Raw genomic sequence first — 24574 nt, 5'->3', positions numbered from 1 at the left:
CTTCTCTCCTTCCCTCCCCTCTAATATGGATTCGAGATGTCCGTGCCTTTCTCCCCCGTACCCCCTGCTCCCCCCAGGTAGGGTTAGAGGGAAGGGTAAATACGCAAAGGCTGTGTGAATAATGCAAGGCGAACATTAAATGTCAGGGCTAAAAATTCACAATTTCCCTCTATTGTCTCGCTGGCATTCGCAGCATGTTTTATGCATTTTATAATTAGCGGGGGAGTCTCAGAGGAGAAGGAGGCCTGGCAGTTATGGCAAATGCTTATTTCTGCGAGAGGTAGCGTTTTAAGAAGTTACAGAACTTCATTTGAAAGGCAAATCTCACAGCTCCGTGGAGTGGAAAACCAACGCAGTTTTTTTGTTTTTTTTCTTCTGTGAATCAACATCGATTCCGACATGTATGTATGAGCTGCCTGGCATGTACACGTATGTATATACATGTTTATGTATTCATGAGAAGCAGAAAAGGAGAATCTAGGAATCAAGCAGCACGATGTTTGCGTTCATGATTTAGTTGATTAAAGTCGTTTTAATTTGTTTGGACTGAAGAGAGAAAGTCGCTTTATCCTCCTGAATCCTGCCTCAGTTGTAACATAGTTTTTTTGTGGAAGTCAGTTTTTGGTGTATTTTATCTTGTTCCGTAAATGCTGAATGCTACTGCCTGAAAAATCTCATTTATTACCGCAGAACCAAGATGTTCTGACAACAACATATCAACCCTAAAGTTAAAAAAATAACAACACATGTATATAATTTTTAAAAAGGATTTACATTATTATCCAGTATCCATTTAATTTTAATTTTGCCACCTTTGGTTTTCTGTACAGGTCCATTTTTCACTGATAACCTCAAATAAATCTGAAAGAAACAACAAAATGCTGTTTTAACAAAAGAAAATCTGGGTAGAAAAGCAGATGTATTGTTCCTTGTTAGGAGATAGATTAAAACTGTTTAGAATTCTTTTTTTTTCCAGACAATAAAAATCTTTTTTATACAAATGCTTAGAAGAGAATTTGAGGTTTCCAGAGATACCGATAGCTATGGCTCAGTGGGTAATTAGGAATTCCTGCATGAACATCATTGGTATGGCATGTGCTGGTGCTGCGAGCTCTCCTGGTTATTTGTCTTTGCAATACAGCAGGCTTTATTCTTATTCTTATTCTTATTAGTTAAAGATACTTTGTTCCATGCTGAGCTTTGGACATAAACCTTGCTTGTTAACCCTTTTAAACTGATACAAAATGTCTATAACTGATGTTTGTACTCCTACAAAATTACAAAATGCAACTGAAGCTTGTTAGAAACATAATTCAGCACTGATTCTCTATCAGTAAAATGAGGAAAATGTCAAATATAACACACCTGGCAAGTCACAAAATACCTGTTTTTGCAATGATATCTTGTTGTAGTGATTTAAGCACAGTTTAATGGTAATAAATATTTTTAAACAATCACAATTCTTAATTAAGAGAATGATATGTTTTTAAATAAGGCTGAGTGAGTTGGGTAAACTATGTAATTGTAATCTTTCTCACAGATATTCTAATTCTGATTCGATTTGCACTATAATTGTTTAAAATAATTAAATTATCCTGTTTGGTTTTTACTCTGTCATAGATCTTGGACATCATAATGAACTATTACCACACGAGACATCATCAATAGTGCGACTCTCACACAGGGAGGACGCCATGAATTCATAAAACCACTGACACTCAGATTAAACCCTGAGTCAGACATGCTGCAAAATGCATGAGGTGTGGCTCATAAATAATGAGGCTGGGTTTATGTTAGTCAAACCGCAGCATGCACGTCTTCCCATGTAGTTTCCGTTGATCAGCATCAACAACCGTTAAGTGGTGAAAAGTCCATATTGCCTTGTCGCTGAATAGATTTAAGTCAGGACACAAACCCAACAGTCCACCTTTATTGTGCTTTGTGTTGGTTTTCCATTACATGGAACAAAGAGAAATGTAGTTCTGAGATAAATACTGCTATCATGTTCATTGATCACTTCATGGACGTGATGTTCACAAGCTACTCTAGTGTAATATTTTCTGGGTGCAATATGCTAAAAGTAAAAGATGATATAATTATGGCAAATGCTATTAGACTGAAGACCAGAGTTAAGACATATGCATAAAATACATAATGATGAATCTTCTAGTAATGACTGATGTTTTGATGTCTGTACATGTGTGTGTACATGTGTGTGTGTGTGTCCTCCACAGACACACACACGTACAGCTGGAAGATCGTAAAGTAAAACATGTATTGTTGGTGTGAGGACAAATCATATGCTTTGTAGAAAATTGTATGTGGAGTAATCAAAACATGGTGTAAACTTAAGGTATTATAACTTTTAAAATATATTACCAGCATAACAATACATAATGGTATAATATTGTGAACGCAAAGCAACTCCAAAGATACAGAAGATAGCAATTTTAAACCAGGGCTGGATTTCACACGTTGCTTTTTTCACAGCATGTGATTTAGGCGCCTCTCAGGACGTAGCAAAACGGAATTCAATAACCAAAAGTTGGCACATTTTTACTTTACATCAGTTCTACGTCTGGGCCATCTAACGGTAGAGCATACGGTCTTATTTCATCAAGTTTCATCCTGCTTTTAGTTGCATAAATACATTCGTTTGACAGATGACTTTACTAATTGCCTTTTCAAACCGCAGTAATCTCCTGGTGCAGCAGGCGAAAATTAAAAATGCAGAACCCCAAGTATTGTTTTTTCATGTCTGAGCCTGCATTTATCCACCTGAAATTAATTCTCTAATTTGTTTGTAAGATAAACAGGGAATACTCAGGATCCCAATCCACTTAAAGCATCTCCTCCACTACTTTACATATCCACTCTGAAAATGCTCATTTGTCCCCGAAGACTCCACCCAGCAATCCTGCTAGTCATTAACAATGAAATAAAGAGCAAGCCTCGACTCTTCTGAAGGGCACCGTAAAGTCTTTTGGACCTTAGTGAGAGTGTTGATGCATTGTGTGTTTGACGACGGGTTTGGAGTCTTCACACCTGATCTGTAGCATGGCTTGTGCGACCGCCACACAACACCTGCTGATCTGTATGGAGGCAGGTGATGACATGCTTGTCCAAAATCAAAAATATCAAGAAACAGTCAGGCATGTCACTGTGGTGCAACCATGTGCATTCTTCAGACGGTGTGTTTTAAGTGCTGCTTAAGGATTCTCAGTCCTTCAGAACCTTTTCATAAAGTCCCTCCACATTTGTTCCCTGCAAGGTTGCACCCCTGCGATTAACTTCTCTTTGACGGCTATGTCATTTTCTTTGTTTGCCGGTCTTACTTTTTGAAGCCAATCCAGAAATTCTTGCAAGTGTCAAGTTATTTGAGTACACCAAGAATGTGTTTTCAAACTATTCAGAGCTTTGAGTTTGGTGTGAAAGGCGTGTTTTTGCTCCATTTTGCAGAGCTGTCAAAGGAACGCGTGGTATGTTGAAAAATAAACTCTAAAATCACGTCGGCACCATTACAAATGCACTTTGCTCTCCAGGGTCATGTTTCTTATTCGGCTCTGTGTGAGCCATATATTGTATAAATGAATGGCTACATTGAGACATGGGAGAGGCTTCATCTTTCATCAGCTTATAGTAGAAAATGCAGTTTCTCTGCTGAACGAACAGCTTCATGGTGGCAGTTTCTGCAATCACCAGAGCGATGATGTATAATCTGTTGAAATTGATTTTGGTTCTTCAGTGTCCACTTGCTAGCTTCTCCGAGAGCTTTCAAACACATCTTTAAGTCTGCTTTAAAGTATAAATTCATGTTTGGTTACAAAGCTGCAAATTTCAAAGTACATACAGTGTTGTATCGTGTTTCACTAAGAATGTCCTCTTAGGAGGATACTGCTAATTTTCACATCAAGTTCTTTCACTTCATTACATAAACAGCACAGCACTATGTTAATGCTCAACATTGCTTTTGAATAGAGTTCACTATGTTGTATAGTCCAATCAAGTCTTTTTTCCTGGGTATACTGGGCTGAAAGTTCCCTAAAGTTGTTGCAGGTGATGCCAAAATGCCACTCTACCGCTGCAGGGATCCTGTTTCAGGCAATATTGTGACCCACTATTGGCCCGGAGTTCTCATATTCATTTGAATAAAACTAGTCCAGCTGCTCAGTGTAGATGCCAACGCATTCTGCTGCAGCATGACAGTCCAAAAACTTAATTCCTGATAACTTTTCACACGTGTCAAATCATGTCTGTTGGCATTTTACACAGCTGTGCAGTGTTTTGCCTTCACAAATCTCATGTAGCCATGTATCAGCAAAATTCTCAAGGTTTGACTCAGTGGTTTGTTGCAAGTATTGACTGCTTGTGCCGTAAATGCTTCAACTGACAGTCCACCTGGCAGATATTATTGAATGTGACAACAGCTTGTGGCTTTGCCCTGTAGGAGCAAAGAAGCAATAATCCATGGGTTTTATTTAATATTTACATGTTATTGGAAGTGGAAAATTGAACACCATGCTACCTCTACTCCTGTCATGTGCTCCAGTCACAGCTAAGTAGCTGCTCTTGTCTGTAAGTTGTGCAAAGGCACTGAAGTGGAGAGACTGAGATTACACAGAAAAGTAAGTTATAACAGCGGAATCCGTTGGAGCTGATATTTAGTGGACAGGTCAGCATATACCTACTAAGATTACCAATGAAGAACATAAGACATGGGCCCCTCATGATGCTTCCTACTTTGTACAGCGGAATTCAAGGTTAATGAAGTTACCATATATGGTTCTTGCCCGTTAGTAGGAAAAAAAATTCCAAAGAATTTATGTCATCACTTACCACAACTACTCAACTGTGAAACGTGTGAGTTTCATTAACTAATCATGGTTAGTTTTGATGTTTCGACCTCAAGTATGGGAGAGGACCGAGCCACAAGTCCATCTTTTTCTAACTTTAGAGAAAAGAGAAAGTTTGCTACATTCCAGGCCTCTGCTAATTGATCAAATGCCACAATGTAGTGTGCTGTATCATAGAGTGATCTTCACTGATTGGCTGAGTGAAAACCACATGCTTCTTCACCTCACTGAGAGGTGGGGGCAACATCATATTTAATGCGTGTGGAAGTTAACAAATATGATCACTTGCCCAATGAGGGGCTACACAGTAAGACAACACTAGGGAAGTGAAGTTAAAATAAAATAACCTAAAATCCCTCCATCCATTATCTATACACCGCTTAATCCTGGCTGGAGTCTATCCCAGCTGACTTAGGTTGAAGGCAAGGGACACCCTGGACAGGTCACCAGTTTATCACAGGCCTACACATAGAGACAAACACGCACACTCACATTCACTCCAATGGACAATTTAGAAACTCCATGCAGAAAGATCCCAAGCCCAGGCCGAAATGCGGACTGGGTATCTTCTAGCTGCAAGGCCCGAAACATAAATAAAATAAAATAAAATAAGATAAAAATATAGAAAATGTAATGTAGAAAAAAAGATCAACAGAATATACAAGAGTGATACAGAAATGTGCAAATGAACAGAATGTGCAAATGACAGATCTAATGAATGACTTCGGGGCAATGCTGTGCCCAGGATGCAGTGATGATGCTCCTGCAAAATAATGTTGGGGGGAACTGTTTTGGTGGGACATTTGCATGCAGGAAATCGAACGCTTTCAATAAAATGGCTAATTCACCAAAAGAAGCAAGCAGACCTGAATTGTTGCATGATCCAAAACTTTGGTATAGCTTGCCATTTTCAGTATGTAGGTTGTAGCTCAGAGGTTGTTGTTTTCTGAAATGAAAGAGGTTTAAAAAAAGGGTTTTATTCAGTGACTTGGACAGTGCAAAAGCTGAATGATCTGTGCATGTGTGGTGACAAACTTTTGCTCTGTATGAGTGAGGAGACAAGAAGATTGTAAAATTCATACATACATTATGAAACTACACTGTGGGTTTTATAAATAAACTGCTAACGGACACACTTAATTCTTCAACCTGGGGTTTTTGGCTGTAGCTGAGGAGCTTCAAATGTATTATCACCACCCTCCAGACTGAAGTAGTGCTGATACTGATATGCTCTGGGCGTCAGAAGATGCAATCAAATTTAGGTCTGGCTGATGCAGATACATGTGTAACTCAGTATAAACGGAAGCAAATGAAATTCAACCTCAATTTTATTCATATATATATAAGACACTTGAAATGAAAGCTCAAAATGAGGCCAGATAACATTTTAACAAAAGCAGTGCACTCATCAGTAAATGTAATTTTATGGAAAAAGAAATTCTGTGGAAGAACAAAAGCAGTACCCCTCTGATTTCTCCATTTAATTAATGTGCATGGTTTAATAATAATAATTATGAGTGTCTCAGACATGCAGAGAATACCTTTCATGTGAACGTACAGGACAGACATGAAGACAGTCACACTGCTTTGATTGATGTTAACTTGGTAAATAGCACTTTGAGGGACACTATGCTGCCTTCATAATCACAATATGTGGACAGTGATGTCTGTCAGTGACAGCAAGCTATGAATTATACAAAAAAAAAGTTTCAACATGTTGACATGAAATTAAAGTAAAATGTTTCTGTTTCCTATTCAGGCCAGCGAGAGGTGACTGTCAGAAGAAATGCCGGTCCCAGGTGCCCTAGTACATCACCACCGGGACCATGGCGACTCCTTGGCCAATGAGAAGAGAGAGGTGCTCCTATGGCTCCGCCTGCCTTGCTAGATGGTCAGCATCCTCATTGATGCTCCTATGGTTGCCGTGGGCGTTGCTATGGCTGCCGTGGCCCACCCGAGCTGAACAAGTGGGTGGCGGGGGACACGGCGGGAAAGTGTTCCACAGTTCCCTGTCGTCCCCCTCGTCCTCGTCAACTTCCTCTTCCTCGTCCTCTTCCTCATCGTCCCCGTCCAGCACCTCGGCGTTTGGTTTCAACACGAGGCAGAGCGGAGGGCAGCTGGACTGGCTGCTGTCTGAGAAGGGGCCTTTCCACAGATGTCCGGAGTACACCGAGTTCAGGGAGAGGTTCCAGCAGGGATTTTCTACCAGATACAAGATTTACAGGTAAGAGGGGTCTGCAACTGTGTGTGTGTGTGAGTGGCAGATGAAAATAGACTAAATGCAGGATTTATCAGATCAGCAAGTCGAGAGGGAAAACACATGGTCTCACTTAAATCTAAATGTGCATCAGAGTATCCTTTTGTTTGCAAAATCCTCTCATGTCTTCTCTTTTGTCTAGCCATATGTTTGGCCAAAAACACATTTCTTCTCCTCTTGAATGCTGCTACAGGTGTTACAGTATAGCATTGTAAGGAATTACCATGTTAGGTGAAGAATTACAACCCTGCGTAGAAGTCCTGGTGTGATTTTTGAGCATTAGATGGCATCTGTTTTTCAGGCTCATGTCTTTACAATATTAAAATAAAATTAGCACTAATATAATTTTTAAAAAACAGCGAAATGATTTCCCTTGTAATGCAGTGTATTACAATGTAATGAAGACTTGTAATACAAAAAGCATGTTACGTAACAGTGTGTGTTCTGCTTGTCTCTGCTGATTGAACCAAAAAAATGCAAAAAAAATAAATAAAATGAGACTAAAAGTGACTGCACAGAAAAAAAACAAGGAAACAAAACAAAAGGAAAGGGAAAGAAAGCAAGTGGATATCCAAAAAATGAGACACAAAGCAACCACAAACAAAACAACTACAAAAGACATCAATTAGCCACAAGAAGACACAAAACAATGACAATGAAATGCAAAAAGACCAAAATAAGACAAAAAAGAATGAAAACAAGATACAAAACAACTACAAAGAGACACAAAACAACTACAAAGAGATGCAAGACTACCAGAATAAAGGGAAAAACTATTCTTTTTCATCACATCTCCATTAGATCGGTGCAGCTTCCTGTGTTCTTGTCTTAGGTAGTACCACCTATCCAAATGTCAAACTGTAACATTCCTGAGTAGAAGGACTGCCTTCATCACTTGTTTCGGGCAACAAAAAGCCAATTTGTTACTGTCACTTTTTAGGATACGGTGGTGATGCCACCTCCATGCCTCAAACCAAAGAAGACATGTGCCCCATTACATTAAAAAAACAAAATTACTTAAAATATTGAACCCTATTAAAATGTAGAAAAATGAATACTCAGCTTTCATTAAAAAGAAAAAAAAAATCTTTTTTTGTAGCATGTAAGCTGCCAATGATTTTAACACCTGTATTCAAATGATAGAGGTTAATACTAAGCAGCCAATATTAAAACACATATCAACTAATAAATAATATTCTATAAAATTCCCATAATGAATTTGAAAATTGATCTTTTATGTTGTTAAATGTAGCAAGTCAGGAATTCGATCAAGAAGCACCATAAGAAAACCTGTATTAAAAAGATGACCTGTCAATGTCAAACTCAGCTGTTTATATAAAAACTTGCTGAATGCTTAGAAATCCAACTCCATCACTGGCCCTGTGATTTGTCTGTGATTGTCAGACAGCAACATCTCCTTCATCTTCCAAGAAGGATTGTGTTTGTCAGCTCAAGGAGATAAATAAGGAAGGAAAAGCTCAAACTTTCCTTCGCATATAGTTAGTTCTACAAGGATTTAGTCGTTGCTTGTAGTTTGGGTATTTAATTATAGAATTAATATGAAATTAGCTGTTATTTACAGACAGTATGCAGTGTCTTTATTTTGGGATTGAAGTTATTTCATAGTAAGCTGTGCTGCTGTGATTCCTCCAGGCTTTCCTAGTTGAACTTAATAAAATGTCTTCTGAGCTGGACTCTAAAGAGTGACTAAACATGGATCAGAGGGAATGCTAAATGTATTTTATCTGGCAGATTAAAGTCAAAGCTTTAAATAGTCTTACTGTAATGTGTGAGTAGATATAAGCGTAAGTGTTAATTTTGAGCGACGGGCACAGAATAGAGTGATGCAGCTTGTGTGGGTTGTGTCACATTTTTCTTTAATCCCTCAGACTTTTTGCCGATTCTCTCTGTTCTGATTCACGAACTCTGCCGGATCATGGAAAATGTAGTGCAGTCCTGAACTGGTAGACTTGAAAGAGAATTCTCTGAGCAGTCATTACAACTTGCAACATAAAAAAGTTATGGCAGATATTTATTACAGTCCTAGAAACATGAACATCTGTACATTCTCTCGCTCTCGCTTATCCCAGGCGATGCAATGCAAAGACAGTTTAGGATTATGTACTTCCTGACAGCTTGTAATTCCAAACTCATAAAACATGAATGGATGAAAATCTTTTGAATTTTTAAATTTCACTTTCAACGAAGTCGGCTTTTGAAGAACTGCAGCAGCAGTTGTGCTTCCAAACCAAAAAAAAAACTGTAAAATTAAGCGAGGATAATGGAGAGTCTTTTATTTTTCCATGTCCCAATGTAACTGTTTAATTCAAGAGTTAGTGTGAAAAAGAAGATTAAATGCTTCAAAATAGTTACAGGATGTATGCATTTTGCCTGATGCAATGGATGCTTCTTTATCAAGGCTTCATTTTTATCTCTTCTGTAATTTTTACATTTTGTAAAGTCAGACTGTTGGCTGGATTAGACCCTCTGGTGGGCCGGTTTTGGCCCGTGGGCTGTATGTTTCACAGCCCTGCTCTAGTGGATCCATTACCCTCAAACCTTATAATAATGGAGCTTTGTAACATGTCGTTAGCATAGCAGAATAATGTATTTTAATCCAAACTGTGATCTTTACGAAACTTAAATTACTACAAATAATTTTGGCGACTATATTTAACCTAAGTTATTAAACAGCAAGTAAACAAAGCATATGACAAACAGTAAAACAAGAATTATGGTCCCACAATGGACTTCAACTCCAGTTTCCTGGATGAAAGTCATCATTATAACTCCCTTCAGGTAGCAGCAGACACTACGAATGCATCACTCTTCTACATTATACTTCTCCCTTGTCCTTTTGGAGGACACACTCCAAACATGCTCAGTTGATGAGCGCCAACGCACACTACTGCCAAGCAGTTGTGCTGCTACCCTTGTAGCGTAGTTGCTGCATGAACGTGCACTTTTACACTGCAACGTTGGCAAGGGGTGTCTGCACTGACTCCAGCAGACTTGGAGAGCTGACACAATGCATAGTGATGTAAAGTTCACCTTCTGCCCGAGTCCATGAGAGTCGATGTCAGTCTCTCTGCAGATGTCCAAGTAGTCGCTATGCTAAAAGGGCAGTAATGGGCTTGCATGGTTTGCAAAGATGCCGATCTACTGCACATGTTTGGAACATGGACTCCAAGCGGACCAGAAAGTAATGTAACTGAAACTGCATGTCTGCAGCTGTCCATGTGTAATTCACAAGGGAACACACTCAAGACTTCACTTAGACCTTCGTGGACTCTAGCTGACCTTTGCATAGTCGTGAATGTACAAAGTATGCATTTACATCGAATGCTACCACACTCCAACCTCCTAATGCAAACTTTTGTTGCTCTAAATAAGTGAAAAACTCAGCACACCACCATTAAATTAGGTGACAACATGGCACCATTAACTGAGGTGGCAATAACCTATTTATCCTACTAGAAGGTGGAGAAGACTTCCTACAGACGATATCTATGGGCATGAAAACAGCTGATAATGGCCATTTAATGAGCTGACCTGCACTGTAACAGCACACTGGTAAAGTTAACTGTATCATAACCTTTAACCAATGATATAATGATGTTAGCTTTTACAACTAACGGTGTCAATGCCCCTCATAAGCCACGGTGTTACTGCTCCCTTAGCAGTGACACTGGCTGTGAACAATGACTTTAGAGAACCGTTTGTTGTATTTATCATTGTTTGGGCAATTTTTAATTCCACTAGTGTAATTTGGGCTGTAAAAATGGTTATCCCACTAACACATTAAGCTTAAAATAAGCTAAAAAATTAGAGGGGAGGATGTTGCAACTCCCTGGGGAGAGGAGAGACCTGATAGCTGAGTGGTTAGGGCTCATAACAGAGGGGTGCTAATGCTCTGAGCAGCGAGCGTCCAGTTTGAATTGTCCGTTTTTCTGTTTGTTCTGTCCCTATCAATAACATCCCAAAACAGACATTTCAACCAACAACAAAATTATAATAATAATGAGGAAAAATTGATATTATGACATGCTTTTATACACCAAATCTAAAATTCCAAACACGTCAGCTAATTTTTAAAAGGTCCAAATTTGGATCGAGGGTTGGGATGTGAAAATGACACGTATCCATTATTCCATATAGATCTCTGTACACATTGTATAAATAGAGGAAACCAGCTAAATGTATTTTCTTTGTGCTAATTGGTCAACAAACAACCCAGCTTTGCATCGTATTCAACGTCTGGCAAGCAATGAGAGACATGTTCTCGTGTCTCTGGTGAGTCTCAGCTGTGTGTATATTCCTGACTTGTGCTCACTGTGAGCTCTTCTAATAGATTTTAATAGAGTCCAACAGATTGCTTAGTTGCTCTTTTGAACATGTTTTTTTTCTCATTGTGCTCACAGATAATTGTGTTAAGCTTTAGGTAGCGATTTGAACATGGCTGATTGCAAAATATGTTAAAAAAAAATAAAATAAAATTAATCCAGCAAAGGATCCCCTCCAGACATGTTCCAAGACATCTGTTTGAAATATTAATTTGTTTCTGATGTGTTTTATTTACTCCTCCTTGCCTATTGTGGGATTCGGAATCTATTATTAATGCAAATATTTAGTTTTTTCATTTCAAATGTTAAACTAATTAACACAAGCTGTATGCTACAGTATGTTTCACTGAAATGTTCACATCAGTGGAGGTCAATTCAAACAATTTTAGCATCTGTTTTAAAGGTCCAATATTGTGCCCTTTTTCAGCAAGTTAATCTCACAAATTCCCACAGTTTCTCTCTCAGCTCAAAATATTGCAAAGATGTTTTTTTGTTGTTGTTTTTTTCCAGATGACGTTAATTGTTTTGCTCTGAAAACCAATAAGCTGCTCCTCTTCCTGCCCCCTTTAAAAAGAACATGCTAACATTACAGTTAAAACTGGATGACGGTTGGTTAGTTAGGCTAGTTAGCTGTCAGAGGGTTTGAGGAATGAAAGAAGTAACATATTTTCATCTTTAAATCTGACAGCTTTTATGTTACACCTCCACAAAACACAATAAAAATGGATTTCCAGGGCAAAAAGAGCTCACTTGGAAAGAACAGATGTCCCATGTATGATGATATTGTTGAAGAAATTTCACTCTTAGTCCTTGTCCCCCCTGTAGTGGGGTGTTTATTGGTGTTCTGGCATATGGTGGTTTTACCAACACAGAGCATGAGTCTGTGAAGGTAAGCCCACCCAGAGCATTTGGAAAGTACACATTTTATAGGGATGTCAGAGGGTCGATCAAAGGGTAGGGAGATGGCTGTTTGTGAATACCAAGGTGAATAGTGGCTAATTTGCATGTGGTTGTTAATCAGTGACAGAGGGTAAGACAAAAGAACAATGAGTAACCGAATCAAGCAGTCTGGCAAACAGTTGGAAAGGTGTAACAACAAAAGATAAGAGGGGATCACACAGACAGTAGCACATAACAGAAGATAAAAGAATTGTGGACAACCGCAAAGCAGTGACATAACATTAGAAAGTATCTGTAGCAAAAGTGTGCTATTTCTTTCATCAAGTTCTGTTGTCCATTACGTAGTTACCCTGATTCAGTTCCAGCTCATGGTGATTTTGCTGCATGTTGCACCTGCTATCTCTTCCATTTTCCCTATCAAAAAAAAGGCAAAATTCCCAAAGATAATCTTAAACCTTAACTGCTTTTACTGCAAAATACCGAGGGACAGCAACTCAGACGATGCTATCAGAATTTGTGCAAATCCATCATTCTGCGCTGTGAAGGGCAAACATCCAAGTTGAGGAGCACTGTTAAACACAGCCAGCTCCGTGTGGACATAATCTGAGAGATTTTTAGTTTAAAAAGTCTTTTTTTTTGTTGATATCTTTACATAGCAATAATCAGAATGAGCGCTGCGGGGGTCTGGACAGACTTCCTATCAAGCCTCTTTAGTTGCAGCATGGACACATATAAGACAGGAAACAAACGTAACTAAAACATGCAGACCAGATTTCGTGTTCTGTAGAATCTTCTTTTTGGGTCAAGCTGTTTTTCTCCTGGACAGGACGTTGTGTGCCAAGTTAGGAGGCTTGTCTGTGTGTCCAGAGGCTGTGTGGTCTCTAAATGATAAAGTGGAGTCGTGCGCCAGGTCCGGAGTTCATGCCGGTCCTGTCACCATTATCATTATTCCAAATTTAATACCAAATGTGATAGATACACACCTCATCCGCTGAAGCGGCAATTTAAATTTCTATTTCCTTGACTTGGATTCCATATATATTAATATTCTTTTTTTTTTTTTTTTTTTTACTTTGGCTTCCTTTTCCTCCCTCCCAGCTCTTTAAAAATAGATTCTCCTCACTCGTAGCCATGAATGTTGTCACAGCCGTTTGTTCTGTCACAAATGCAGACTTGCCTGAAAATGATAAGTCCTAATTATCTGCGGCAGTGTTTTGTTTTTTTTTCCTTTTTCTTCTTTGACCGCTAAAGAAGTTGACTGTGACTAAAGACAAATGTATATGGAACATTTTGAAGTGAATCATATGGGCTTAGGCACATTTTCCCTCTCTCTCTCTCTCTATGGATGGTTGTCTTTTCTTAACTCATATTTAGGAAATATGAGCTGAGTGTGTGAAGATATGTGACCAGTTGACGTACAGTTCAGTCAGTTAAACTCTCAGCTGGTCTCTATTTCAGCTCTTTACTGCTCCTCTGGTAAATTGGACACCAGGAGGTTAGAAAAGTCTCCTTTAACAGCACTTTTAGGTGACCAGTTCCTTCGATGTGAACTTCATACTCTCTTAAAAACAAGGTTTGTCTCTTCCAAAATCCAAAATGACAGCGGTTTCCTGTCCCCATCCATCTCCCTTCTTTTCCTCTCCACCGTCTTTCCCTCCGTTCCGTCTCCCATCGCCTCAACTTGAATCAAGCGGAAATGACAGCATCACTTAGAGATGAAGGGGGAGTGTAGTGTGGAAATGACAGGTGAAGGTTTGGTGACATAAGTGGGACAGATTGTCATATGGCTCCGCTTTTAGCTGTGGGACACTTGTCTGTTTCAAAAAAACTTTATCAGAGTTTTGCTGTTTTTCGACTGCTCCTTCGTTTACTATTTTCGCTTGCATGGATGGTTTGCAAGCAAGTCAACACTAACATCTGCATTTGTGTCACAGAGCTGTTGCTGAACTTCCACCGCTTTGGTGTTCTCATCCATTCTCTATCTAGAGGCTACCCATGAGTCATCGGGTTCAGATGGCTGCCTTATGTTGCCTTTGCTGCTCTTCTGTTTGATGTTGTTTTTAGGTATTTTTTGTTGTTCTCATGCTCACTAAATGCATGCAAGCTGCCAGCAGCCTCCATATGATCAATACGAATGTTTGCAGCAGACAGCAGAATTACAGAAGTTCAGCACAGCAGCAGAAGGGGATTTATGAGTGTAATTTATTTATATCCACACATTTTTTTTTTCTTTACAGTGGAATGAAATCCTGGCCATTGCAGCATGTTGTATTGCACAGTAGTGGAACAGTACCCACAGTATATAAAGTACATTGTCTGCCTCATAAAATATGAAAAGGGGTCTGCACAGTGCGCCCCATACATATTTTAAGTAGCACAAGAAACAGTCTTCTCACTGTATGTGTGACTGTGTTGAGATGCTCAGATCTTAAGGAGAGAACAAAACCTTTTCCAGATATGGAATACATGGCATTGCTGCTTCATCAGTCTGCTAAAGTGACAGCATTCTATCATTTAGACATAGATCACTAATATGTGGAATGGACAACTTATAGCACACTGAAGCTCTCCAAATAACTACAAACTAAGTTTATTTATGATTTACTGAAAGTACATTTAGTATTGCTGAATCACATAAATCTGATCCGGTAAAGTATCTTCTGCATAGTGAAATTGTAATTATTGATTTATATATATATATATATATATATATATATATATATATATATATATATATATATATATATATATATATATATATATATATATATATATATATATATATATATATATATATATACATATACATATACATATATATATTATTTATATATATTATATATATATATATATTATATATATATATTATATATATATATATATATATATATATACACCATGTAAAAAGTAAGATTTTCATCACAACAGAAAAGATACTCAGTCAGATGAGGACAATATGTTCAGATGCCGCCAGAGTATCAGAAAGGAGTGCATGTCTCAGAGGGATTTTGGTTAATTTTTAACTAAATTTAGCTTGCAAGGAGCTGGAGAGATCACTTTTTAAACTTATTTAAAAGCCTCCAAGTCTTCAAAACTGTATCAATTACTGAGGTAGAGGGGGATTTTTTATCCTCCCCTTAACTTCATCACTGTACCCTTAAAATTTAAAAAAAGGAGTAATAGTGAATTGAAAAAAAATGTGTTTCAGTATCATGAAGTAGAATAATAAAAACAACAAAATGATCCAACCTGTTGACAAAATATCACAGTCGCTCACTGTTATTAAACCAAACTAAATGAACAGATAATACCACTGACTGAATGAAAGCTGCTGAGGAGCTTAAGCCCTGCAAATTGTGTCTCCCCACTCCAGGGATAAAAAAGGGAATAATAAAATCAAGTCTGAATTTGGAAAGGGAAAAAAACTGCTCTCTCTTAAAACCAAGTACAACACCCTCCGTGAAATAATAAAAAATAACTATTCTGGTTTTCCCCTAGTACCTAAATATGAATCTCAAAGTTAAAGGTATGAAAAAGAAAGTAAGAGGTAGAAACTTTCATCAGCCTGTATGATACCTGCACACCTGAGGCTCACAGAGCAACTACAGCAATGTTTGTTCAAAAACCTAAGTGGATTTTTCTTGACAAGCAGAAGTCTTGTGGCCATGGCTTTAGCTGCACTTGTGGATGCTGATGTTATGGACTCAGTATTCAGGAGAATGTAAAGGGCTTACCAACCACTTAGTTTTTTTTGGTGGAAATCTGTCATAGTAATAGTCCTCCAGGGCATCTGCTCCGAGATGTTGGATCTTGTGGTGTTCAACAGAAGCAAATACAGGAACATAAACATAGGTTTACAAGTCAGTTGTGAGTCATGACATGTGGAACCCACAAGTATTTCATAATATTCTGGTTTCAGCCCTGCCATGGTTTGTGGGCAGCATTTGTTTATTGATTTATTTTGGAAGAATGACGGGCTACATTTATTTACTGTACCAAATTCCCAGAGACAGTTTCGAATGTGTTTTAAACACGGTGCTACAGGCCAATATGTAGTCGGACTAGCAGCTATATCCTTTAAAAGCGCAAAGTCACAGCCAGCATTTCAGAAACATACACGGGAGTGTTTTTCTGTTTTTGACATGATGTGATGATGATATGACCAACCAGTGCATACCTGTTATAGCATGAATAGAGCCGCATGTGCAACTGCTGTCTGCTTTCAAAGTCTAATTTGGTCTATGCTTGGGGACGCCTGAAAATGCCAAACTATTGGATACATTTAGCACCCAGGTAAAGTGTAATCATTGTCTTATAATTGTGAGGAGATAAATATGTGCAGTTGCTCAAATATCAGGCAGAAAAAGGCCTAAAAACCGCTACTGCAGAAAGGAGCAAATGAACAAATGAGCGACATTGTTCACTGATTCTTTTCAGTATTGGAGTTCAGACTCGTCAGGAAGCCGTGACAAATTCAAACTGGCACCGGTCCTTATTATATGACTTTACTGAACTACAAAGTGTGTGTACATGTTGCAGATAGCCAACCCTGAGGCTGAGGCAAAAAACCTGCTGTCAGAGCTTGCACCTGGCTGCATCACACTGCCTCACCAATCTTTTTCCAAGAGCTTTGTGGCTTTTGCGTGTCTTTGTCGTCTCAACATTCAATAATGCTGCAGTGTACATCCATTGTTTATCATATACTAACACCATTTTACAACTTGCCTAATATGGTAATTGATAAATTTCCTTTTTTTGTGTATAAAATGCTAAATCTGGTCAGTATTATGTTTCCTTCCCAGTACATTTTCCTATTGTAGTTTAGCTGCACAAGACTGAATGTGAGCCACCCTGTCAGGTTAAGATATTTTTGTGTTCTTTGTGCATTAAGCCCTCCCCTTTTAATAAAATGTTCATGTGCATTTCCTGTAGAGGCTGTTTTCTTTTCTATATGAGGTAGATCACTAAGCAAACAGATAAATCAAACAGCTCTTCCAGCTCATCATAGCAAGAAAAGCCTTCACTTCACATCTGCCCCCGTGACTCGCAGTCCTACAGTTGTTCCTTGTTATGTCAGAGATGATTGCCACCTCTCATCTCTCCTCAGAGATTTATTTCCACCCCCTTTGTGTATGTTCTCTGTAAACGCATTCCTAAATTTCTGGGATTGTGTTTTGCTTTTTCGTCGTGATTGCCGCCTCCCTCGCCGCCCACGACAACAAAGCACTTGTGCATTTCAGCCAACGCATCCTGCTCAGAAGTATTCCTCAAGAACTCTGGCACACTTCCGCCCAATGTGTATGAAAACAATGACAGTGGCAGTGAAACAAGGCCGGCGGAGGTCTCTAACAACATCACAGCTTCAGGGAAATGGTGCCAAGCAAGAATGAAATGAGTAACTAGACACATTCCTGTTTTAAGCTTTGGATCCAGATGCTCACAGTTGACATAAAGTCACATTTTTCTTGTCAGTCCAGTTCATTGTACGACATCACTAAATTCATTTAATCATAGTCTCATTATGTTATAATGATCTTTTACAAAAACAACCTTGCTTGTGACTTATAATATGAAACATGAAACATTTTTAGTGCAGTAATGGAAATGCTAATTAGAGTACTTCCGAGGGGAACGAGGAACATCATTTCATGAACATTTCCTAAGCCTGATCAGTGATGGTGGAGATAGTGAACATAATGGAACAATGGATAGTTGAATGAAGCGACCGACAGTCCAGATCAAACACATAATGGTGCAATTAGACTTTAATTACCGCCTAACTATATGTGCTGTTACTTTTTCTGCAAGTCATTGAGAAAGGAAGCCGTGCAGCAAGTGACACAGTAAATACTGCGACTCCATCACATGCAAAATGCACTTGTCTCTTGTTTCTAATTGTACTCCGGTGACCTTACTAATGCTAATATCTGATTATCATTAAGGAAAATAAGCGCCGGCAGGCTTTTCTCTGCATTAACTTTCCATAGAGCAAGAGCAAAATTGGCTGCTCTCATTAGCTTTTAATCAGGGGTAATGGAAATGGGAATACATGTTAGCCACATTTTCCTGGGCTAACCCTAATCCGTTAAATCCTTTAATCTCATCATCGCCCAAGTTACATCAGCTGCTACAGCCTTAAACAAGCTAGAAAACTATCAATGGATGAGGTCATGATGTCTGCACTTTCCTGTGAGTTTGCTGCCTTTATAGTAGCTGCGATCTCTGGAGAAGTTCCACTCCAACTCCACATAAGAGGATTGTTTGGAGGTCTGTCCCTTTGTGCCAGTGACACATAAGTCTAGTTCTGACGAGGGGCCAAATGACCAGATCACTGGGTCGGAGCACGGTTGAATGAGAGTTCCAGTCAGCAGTGGTGGGTATCTACCAACAGTAGGGCACTGGAGGGACAAACCATGACCCAGCGATGGGGTCTTATCTGCTTGGAACTCTTAACTTACAGAGCTTAAAGGATCTGCTACAGCGTGGCATCGGACACCACAGTGTAGTGACGGGTCAAGGCATAACACAGTTTTTATGCGGATAGGATTAATGGAAAATATCACAGGATGGGACGGGTCGGGTCAAAAAGTGACAAAGCAGCCAACACTTAGAGAAACATTGCGTCCAATAAGCTCAGCTGTGTCCAAATTCCACTTTATTTTCCTCTCTGTGTTAAGGTACGTGTCCACTAGATCCAGCAATTTCCCGCATCCCAATCATTGTTAATGTTAAACGCACTGCGTTGCATGCTGGTCTGGTTGCAGTGCATTTTGAGCTGTGATCTGGTGCATCTCTCCGGAGTGGGCTGCAGCTCATTTGCATAAAGTAGACTCGACTTCTATTTTATGCAAATTCGATGCAGAATGTGGAGGTCTGACGCATCGCAAAACTTTCGTCAAACATCTGAACTAGCCGTCAGTGAACTGAAATGAGGACAGATTCAGCTGCTGCACAGGTTATTTCTTGCCTCAGATGCTTTCAGAAATACTTTTCGCTCAACTGTTTTGTAATAAAAGAGAAAGTTTGCAACCGAGCCGCCATGTTGGTCCAGCTTGAAATCCAGGAGCAGACAGCTCCCGAGTTGATGCGTTTGTCCAATCAGGAGCAGGCAGGATAGTTGGAGAAGAAGGAAGCAGGAGCTGAACACCACCTACTGGCCGCAAGTACACGCCCACCAAGCGTGTGATTTTCAGATGTAGCCCGTTTACATGCGGGAAAAATGCATCTAGTGGACATGTAGCATCTCTCTCCTTGTCTAGAACATATCATATCAGAGGGTACAGGTTGGTGTCCTGGGGTTGGTTGACTAACTGGGTGTTATAACAGGTTGGGTGGGTGTTGGTTTTAAATACTCTGACTGTGCATCATCACAACAGTGCACCATCAGATGTCCTAGAGCGTACATGACTTGGCAAGCTGGAATTAACAGATTGGTTTGTTTTGTGTTGCGGTTTATCAGTTACATTTTCTTGATATTTTCAGTCTTGGAAGACCAATGCAGACTCTACTCACATTACTTGGACTCAAATTTGGCATGAATCAGAGATCTTATTTAGAATTGAAAATGTAAAAAGTCGACTTAAAACTTCAGATGGTGCATGATTCCTTGTTTTAATATGACTTGAATGAGGAGACATGGAAAACCTTTGCTCATCGTTTACATACATAACTGCTCAGTGAAAAGCAGCTCCAATTTGCACGAAGTGACAGACTTTTTAAAGAGAGTGATGAAGCTTCTCATTTAGCTGTAAATGAGTCACACTTTTGTCACAATATTGCCTGTTTCTTAAAACAACCATTGCCGTCTCTCTTTTCAGTTTGTCGAAGAATGAAAGCTGCATTAAAAATTGCTCAACAGTTTACAGAATGAAGTCCTGGAACCATCGATTGCTCTCTAAGAGGCCTCTATTTGCCCTAGAAGTTTTTATAGTTTTGGAATTTGAAATGATTAGACCAAGTGTTAGAATGATGGCAACTAAATCTGCAATAAAAATATCAGTAGTCGGTAATATAGTTGCTGCCTCCAGTGTCTTTAATGTACGGATTTTGCTATTGTATCATTGTAAATCGAATTTTTCTTTGGTTTTAGAATTGTTGGTTTGACAAAACAAGTAATTGAAGACATCATCAAGGGCTCTATTGAACTGTGTTTAACAATTATCACAGGTTTAAAACATTTTGTGTGTAAAATCTTCAACTATTAAAATATCAAATGACTTAAATAGTGTGATAAATGATAAACTAGCTGCAGCACTAATCCACCTGAAAACAATTTAAATCCCTGCTCTGTATATGTGTGGGTGTCACGACAACTAAAAGTTTTCATAAAGTTTTCTTTTCTGCCGTTGATAACTGATTCAGAACCCCAAACTGCAGCAAAACTCAGAATATATTTATTTTGTGTTGTTTGGCACTTTATGCCTCGTTGAAAACCAGAAACCGAGTGAACAAATCACTTTAACCTTAACCAGAGAACAGTGAACGGTGAAGAGTCTCATCTGGCTGAATGTGATTGTGGAAGAACACTGCGCTGTGGGGAATAATCACACTGTTTTTTTCAATTTTCATCAGTCCAAAATGACAAAAAAAAAATATGTGAAGCATTTCGTATTCAGGCAGACGGCTGTCCTGCCTAATTTACACTTCCGCTTCTCTGGACTTGAGATAGATTGGCTGCTGATGAGGTACTGTGTTGGATGGAGTGTGTGTGTGTGTGTGTGCGTGCGTGCGTGCGTGCGTGCGTGCGTGCATGTGTGTGAGCGAGCGTGTGGGGTGGCTGGTTGTGGGTTGCAGGGGCTTAGACTGTGGGCTTGTGGTCCACAGCGTCCAGAGCCTCAGAGAGCTTAGCGTGGACAGAGCAGCGGGGCAGAAACAGGCCTGTGGCTCTGTGATGGAAACAGTCAGGAGGCAACAGCCGGCGCAGCAGGAAACACTTGTTGGGCACAGTGTGTATGTGTGACTGTGTGTGTATTTGTGTGTACTGACTGACCAAGGCAACTCTCACAAATCAACACAACACAAATGTGGGTCACACGCTGCCCTGCCGTACACAAAGACGGAGGGGTTTTTCAGTCTGTTTGGTATGTTAACCTCGCTGTTTCATAAAGGGATGAAACAAAAGAAGCACCAACTGCTGCGTACATTACCAGCAGTCTTAAACACCAACTGGGTTCACAGAGGGACAGACGGAGAGAGGAGGGTGGAGAGAGATAAAAGAAACAGTAGAAAACACACATATGTGAAGGGAATAACATATAAAGAATTTTTGGGGGAAACCTGGCTTTCATATGACTTTGACATATGACCACCCACCTCGACACTGTTGACTTGACAACAGTATTCCCTAACAAAAGCAGCCTCCTCCAGCAGGATAAAGTGTCCTACTTCAACACAAAAACTGCTCTGAAATGCCTTGAAGAAGACAAAAAAAGACACAGAGGCCTCCAAATTCCCCAGATCCGAATCAGATTAATCACCTGCAGGATGCACCTCAAGAAACCCTGCAACCCAGCAGACCTGCTGCCAACATCCCACTGCAACACGCCATAGGACACCCCTAAGGGTCCCATTTCCATGCCCCAATAGTCAGAACTGTTTTGGTTGCACAAGGGGGACCCACACAGTATTTGGCAGGCTTGTGTTATTGTTGTGGCTCGTTAGTGTATATTTAAGTACAAATCTGAGGTGAAATTTCAACCCTGTCTCTGAGAAATCAACTCCGTATAGTTCTAAATCATTTCCCCAAGGTGACAGTATAGTTTCTGCTTGGATTACTATAATAGAAGAATATGCAGTATATGCTGTATGTATGAGGATTGCAGCTAACAATTGTTTTCTTAATTAATCAATTCATTTTTGGTCTTAAAAATATCAGAAAATGGTGAAAAATGTTGCTTCAAATGATGTCCTCTACTGTCACTGAGTAGTAAAGAAATCAGAAGTCATGTTTGAATTTCAAAAGCAGGAATCTGAGAATTTATGTTTTTGTGTCTCAGAGTAATTACTCAAAGTTTGCAATTCCTCAATAGCTAACTGGTTAATTGTTTAATTGATTTACCACAGCACCTCTCCTATATATATGTAACACATTAAATTGTTTATTTTAGCAAACTGAGTTCTTTAACTTATGATGCATTCTCCAAAAATGCTTCAGTTATTTAGCTGAGTAAAAATGTAAATGCAGAACCTCAATATAATGGAGTGTTTGTTACCATATTCTGATTTTAACTCTTTGTGATGTGTATACATCTTTTACCACTGTTCATGCTGTAGTTGAAGAAAGTGTGAGGTGAACATGTTTCTATCACAGCCACTCAAAGAAAATGTGTGAAACACTCCGAGGGGTTTTGATAAGTTCTGATAATCTGCTGTCTTTTACCTGTTAATTCCCCAAACACCAGGAAGCCTCATCATGCATAATGGCTTACAAAGTACAAACAAATAGGTCTGTTCTGCTTTAGCACTGCAGCTTGTGAGTGTAAAATTATTTAAGTTGTAACACTCCTGGTTGCCTTTGATTGCAACACACACTTCTTTTGTAGAGAGACAAAAAGAGAGGTTTGATAGTGAATTTCTTTTTCACTTCAAACTCCAAGAACTAAATTAAGATTGTGAATAGTAGCCTGTATAGTTCCCCATTGGGTTCCTTTGTGGGTGACAGCAGGAATCCAATGCAGCACGGCTGAAATTGTACCTCAGAGTATGGAAGTATGCACAGATGAGCCACAACATTAAAACCACCTTCCTAATGTTGCGTTGGTTCCATTTGTGACACCAAAACAGACCTCTGAGGGTGTCCTGTGTTTTCTGACACCAGGACATTGGCAGCAGATCCTTTAGTTCCTGTTGGTTGTGGAATAGGGCCTATGTGGACTGGACTCGTTGAGGCATATCCCGTTAATGCTCAATAAGATTGGGATCTGGAGAGTTTGGTGGCCTTTTGTCGTGTTCCATGAGCTGTTCCTGAGCAGTTTTTGCAGTGCAACGTCCATTGTCCTGCTGAGGGAAATCGCTGTTGTTGGGTGAACACCGTTGCCATGGGTGTCTGTCTGCAGCAATGTTTAGCTGGGAGTTACATGCACAAGTAACATCCAGATGACTGCCAACACCCAAGGTTTTCCAGCAGAACGTGCCGTTGTCATGAAATGATCAGTATCATTCATTTTACCTGTCAACGGTTTTCATGTTTTGGCTGATTGGCGTATGTTGGTAATGAGAAATGAGCTGTGCTGTTTGGACATGGAGCTCCAAGTTTAAGCAAAACAGACAAAAAGAAACACCAAGGTATAACTACTGTTATCATTATTTCCTGTGTGTCTGTGTAAAAAAATATTCTTTCTCTTTTTTTATCATCCGCTTTATATATCAAATAATTTCTTTTTCCAATTTTTGTTTGGGTTTTAGCCACTGAATGACTCGAAAAAATATCAACTCAGACATTCCCTTTGTGCTGCTTTCATTTTGTACAGCAAAAGAGGACAGAAACATCAGCAATCAACATCCCTCAACGTCTGCAGGAGGCATTTGAATGCACTGCAGTACTGAACCCAAAATTAGGGCAACATCAGGGACTATGTAATGAATTAACCTATTGTGCTGAGGCTTGAAAGTCATAATGAGTGATGTATTACCTTTTTTAAAAACGATGCTGGCAGCGGCGGTGAAATAAAGTGTCTGTAAAGCAGCAGGTGAATAAGAAAGAAGCCTTGTCCTTAAAAAAAAACAACTGAATAAATCCAAATAGATGCGAAGCTCTCTGCAAACGAGATTTCACATTAACCTTTAATATGAGCTATTTGCCATCAAAAAGAGCTTTGGCTGTTAAAATTGCAATGCAAAACTAAATCTGTCAAAACAAAATGTTTTTGAAAGACAGACTGAGAGCGGGAGAGGAGAAGGAGAGATATGAGTGTGTGGGTGTTTGCATGTTTGAATCTGTGAGCCTTTTCCATTTGGCCTCCATCCAGTTTAAAATCATGAAAGAACTGGCAGGAGAAAAAGTCTTCACTGAAACGCCTTGAGTTCATCAGTTCTGAAAGTTCATAAAGAACTGCAAATTTTAAAGGGTTCTTCTGCTGAAAATCTGTTAAATATGAAAAAGACTCACAACCTGCAGGCTGGAGAGGTGGCTCTGAAAAGTTTGCAGTTTGCATAATCTTTGCACAAGTAATGGAGACCTAAAGTCATGGCTGAAACCTGCATCAAAACGTCTCATGTCACTC

The 24574-nt window shown here is 39.3% G+C and overlaps 1 protein-coding gene across 2 annotated transcripts in view; it reads left to right on the top strand.

Moving 5' to 3' along the window:
* The window catches only part of brinp2 (bone morphogenetic protein/retinoic acid inducible neural-specific 2), a 253346-nt gene that overhangs the window by 96460 nt on the left and 132312 nt on the right, over positions 1-24574 (top strand). For both annotated transcript variants that reach the window (XM_023261639.3, XM_023261640.3), the window contains one exon: positions 6613-7077. In XM_023261639.3, the coding sequence (XP_023117407.1) occupies positions 6680-7077 (398 nt within the window). In that variant the 5' untranslated portion in view covers positions 6613-6679. The remainder of the gene's footprint in view (positions 1-6612; positions 7078-24574) is intronic.

Source organism: Amphiprion ocellaris, chromosome 10 (genome assembly GCF_022539595.1).
Source record: "Amphiprion ocellaris isolate individual 3 ecotype Okinawa chromosome 10, ASM2253959v1, whole genome shotgun sequence".
Classification (NCBI taxonomy): Eukaryota; Metazoa; Chordata; class Actinopteri; family Pomacentridae; genus Amphiprion; species Amphiprion ocellaris.
The sequence above is the reverse complement of the archived record's forward strand: the minus strand, read 5'-3'. Positions and strand labels throughout refer to the sequence as shown.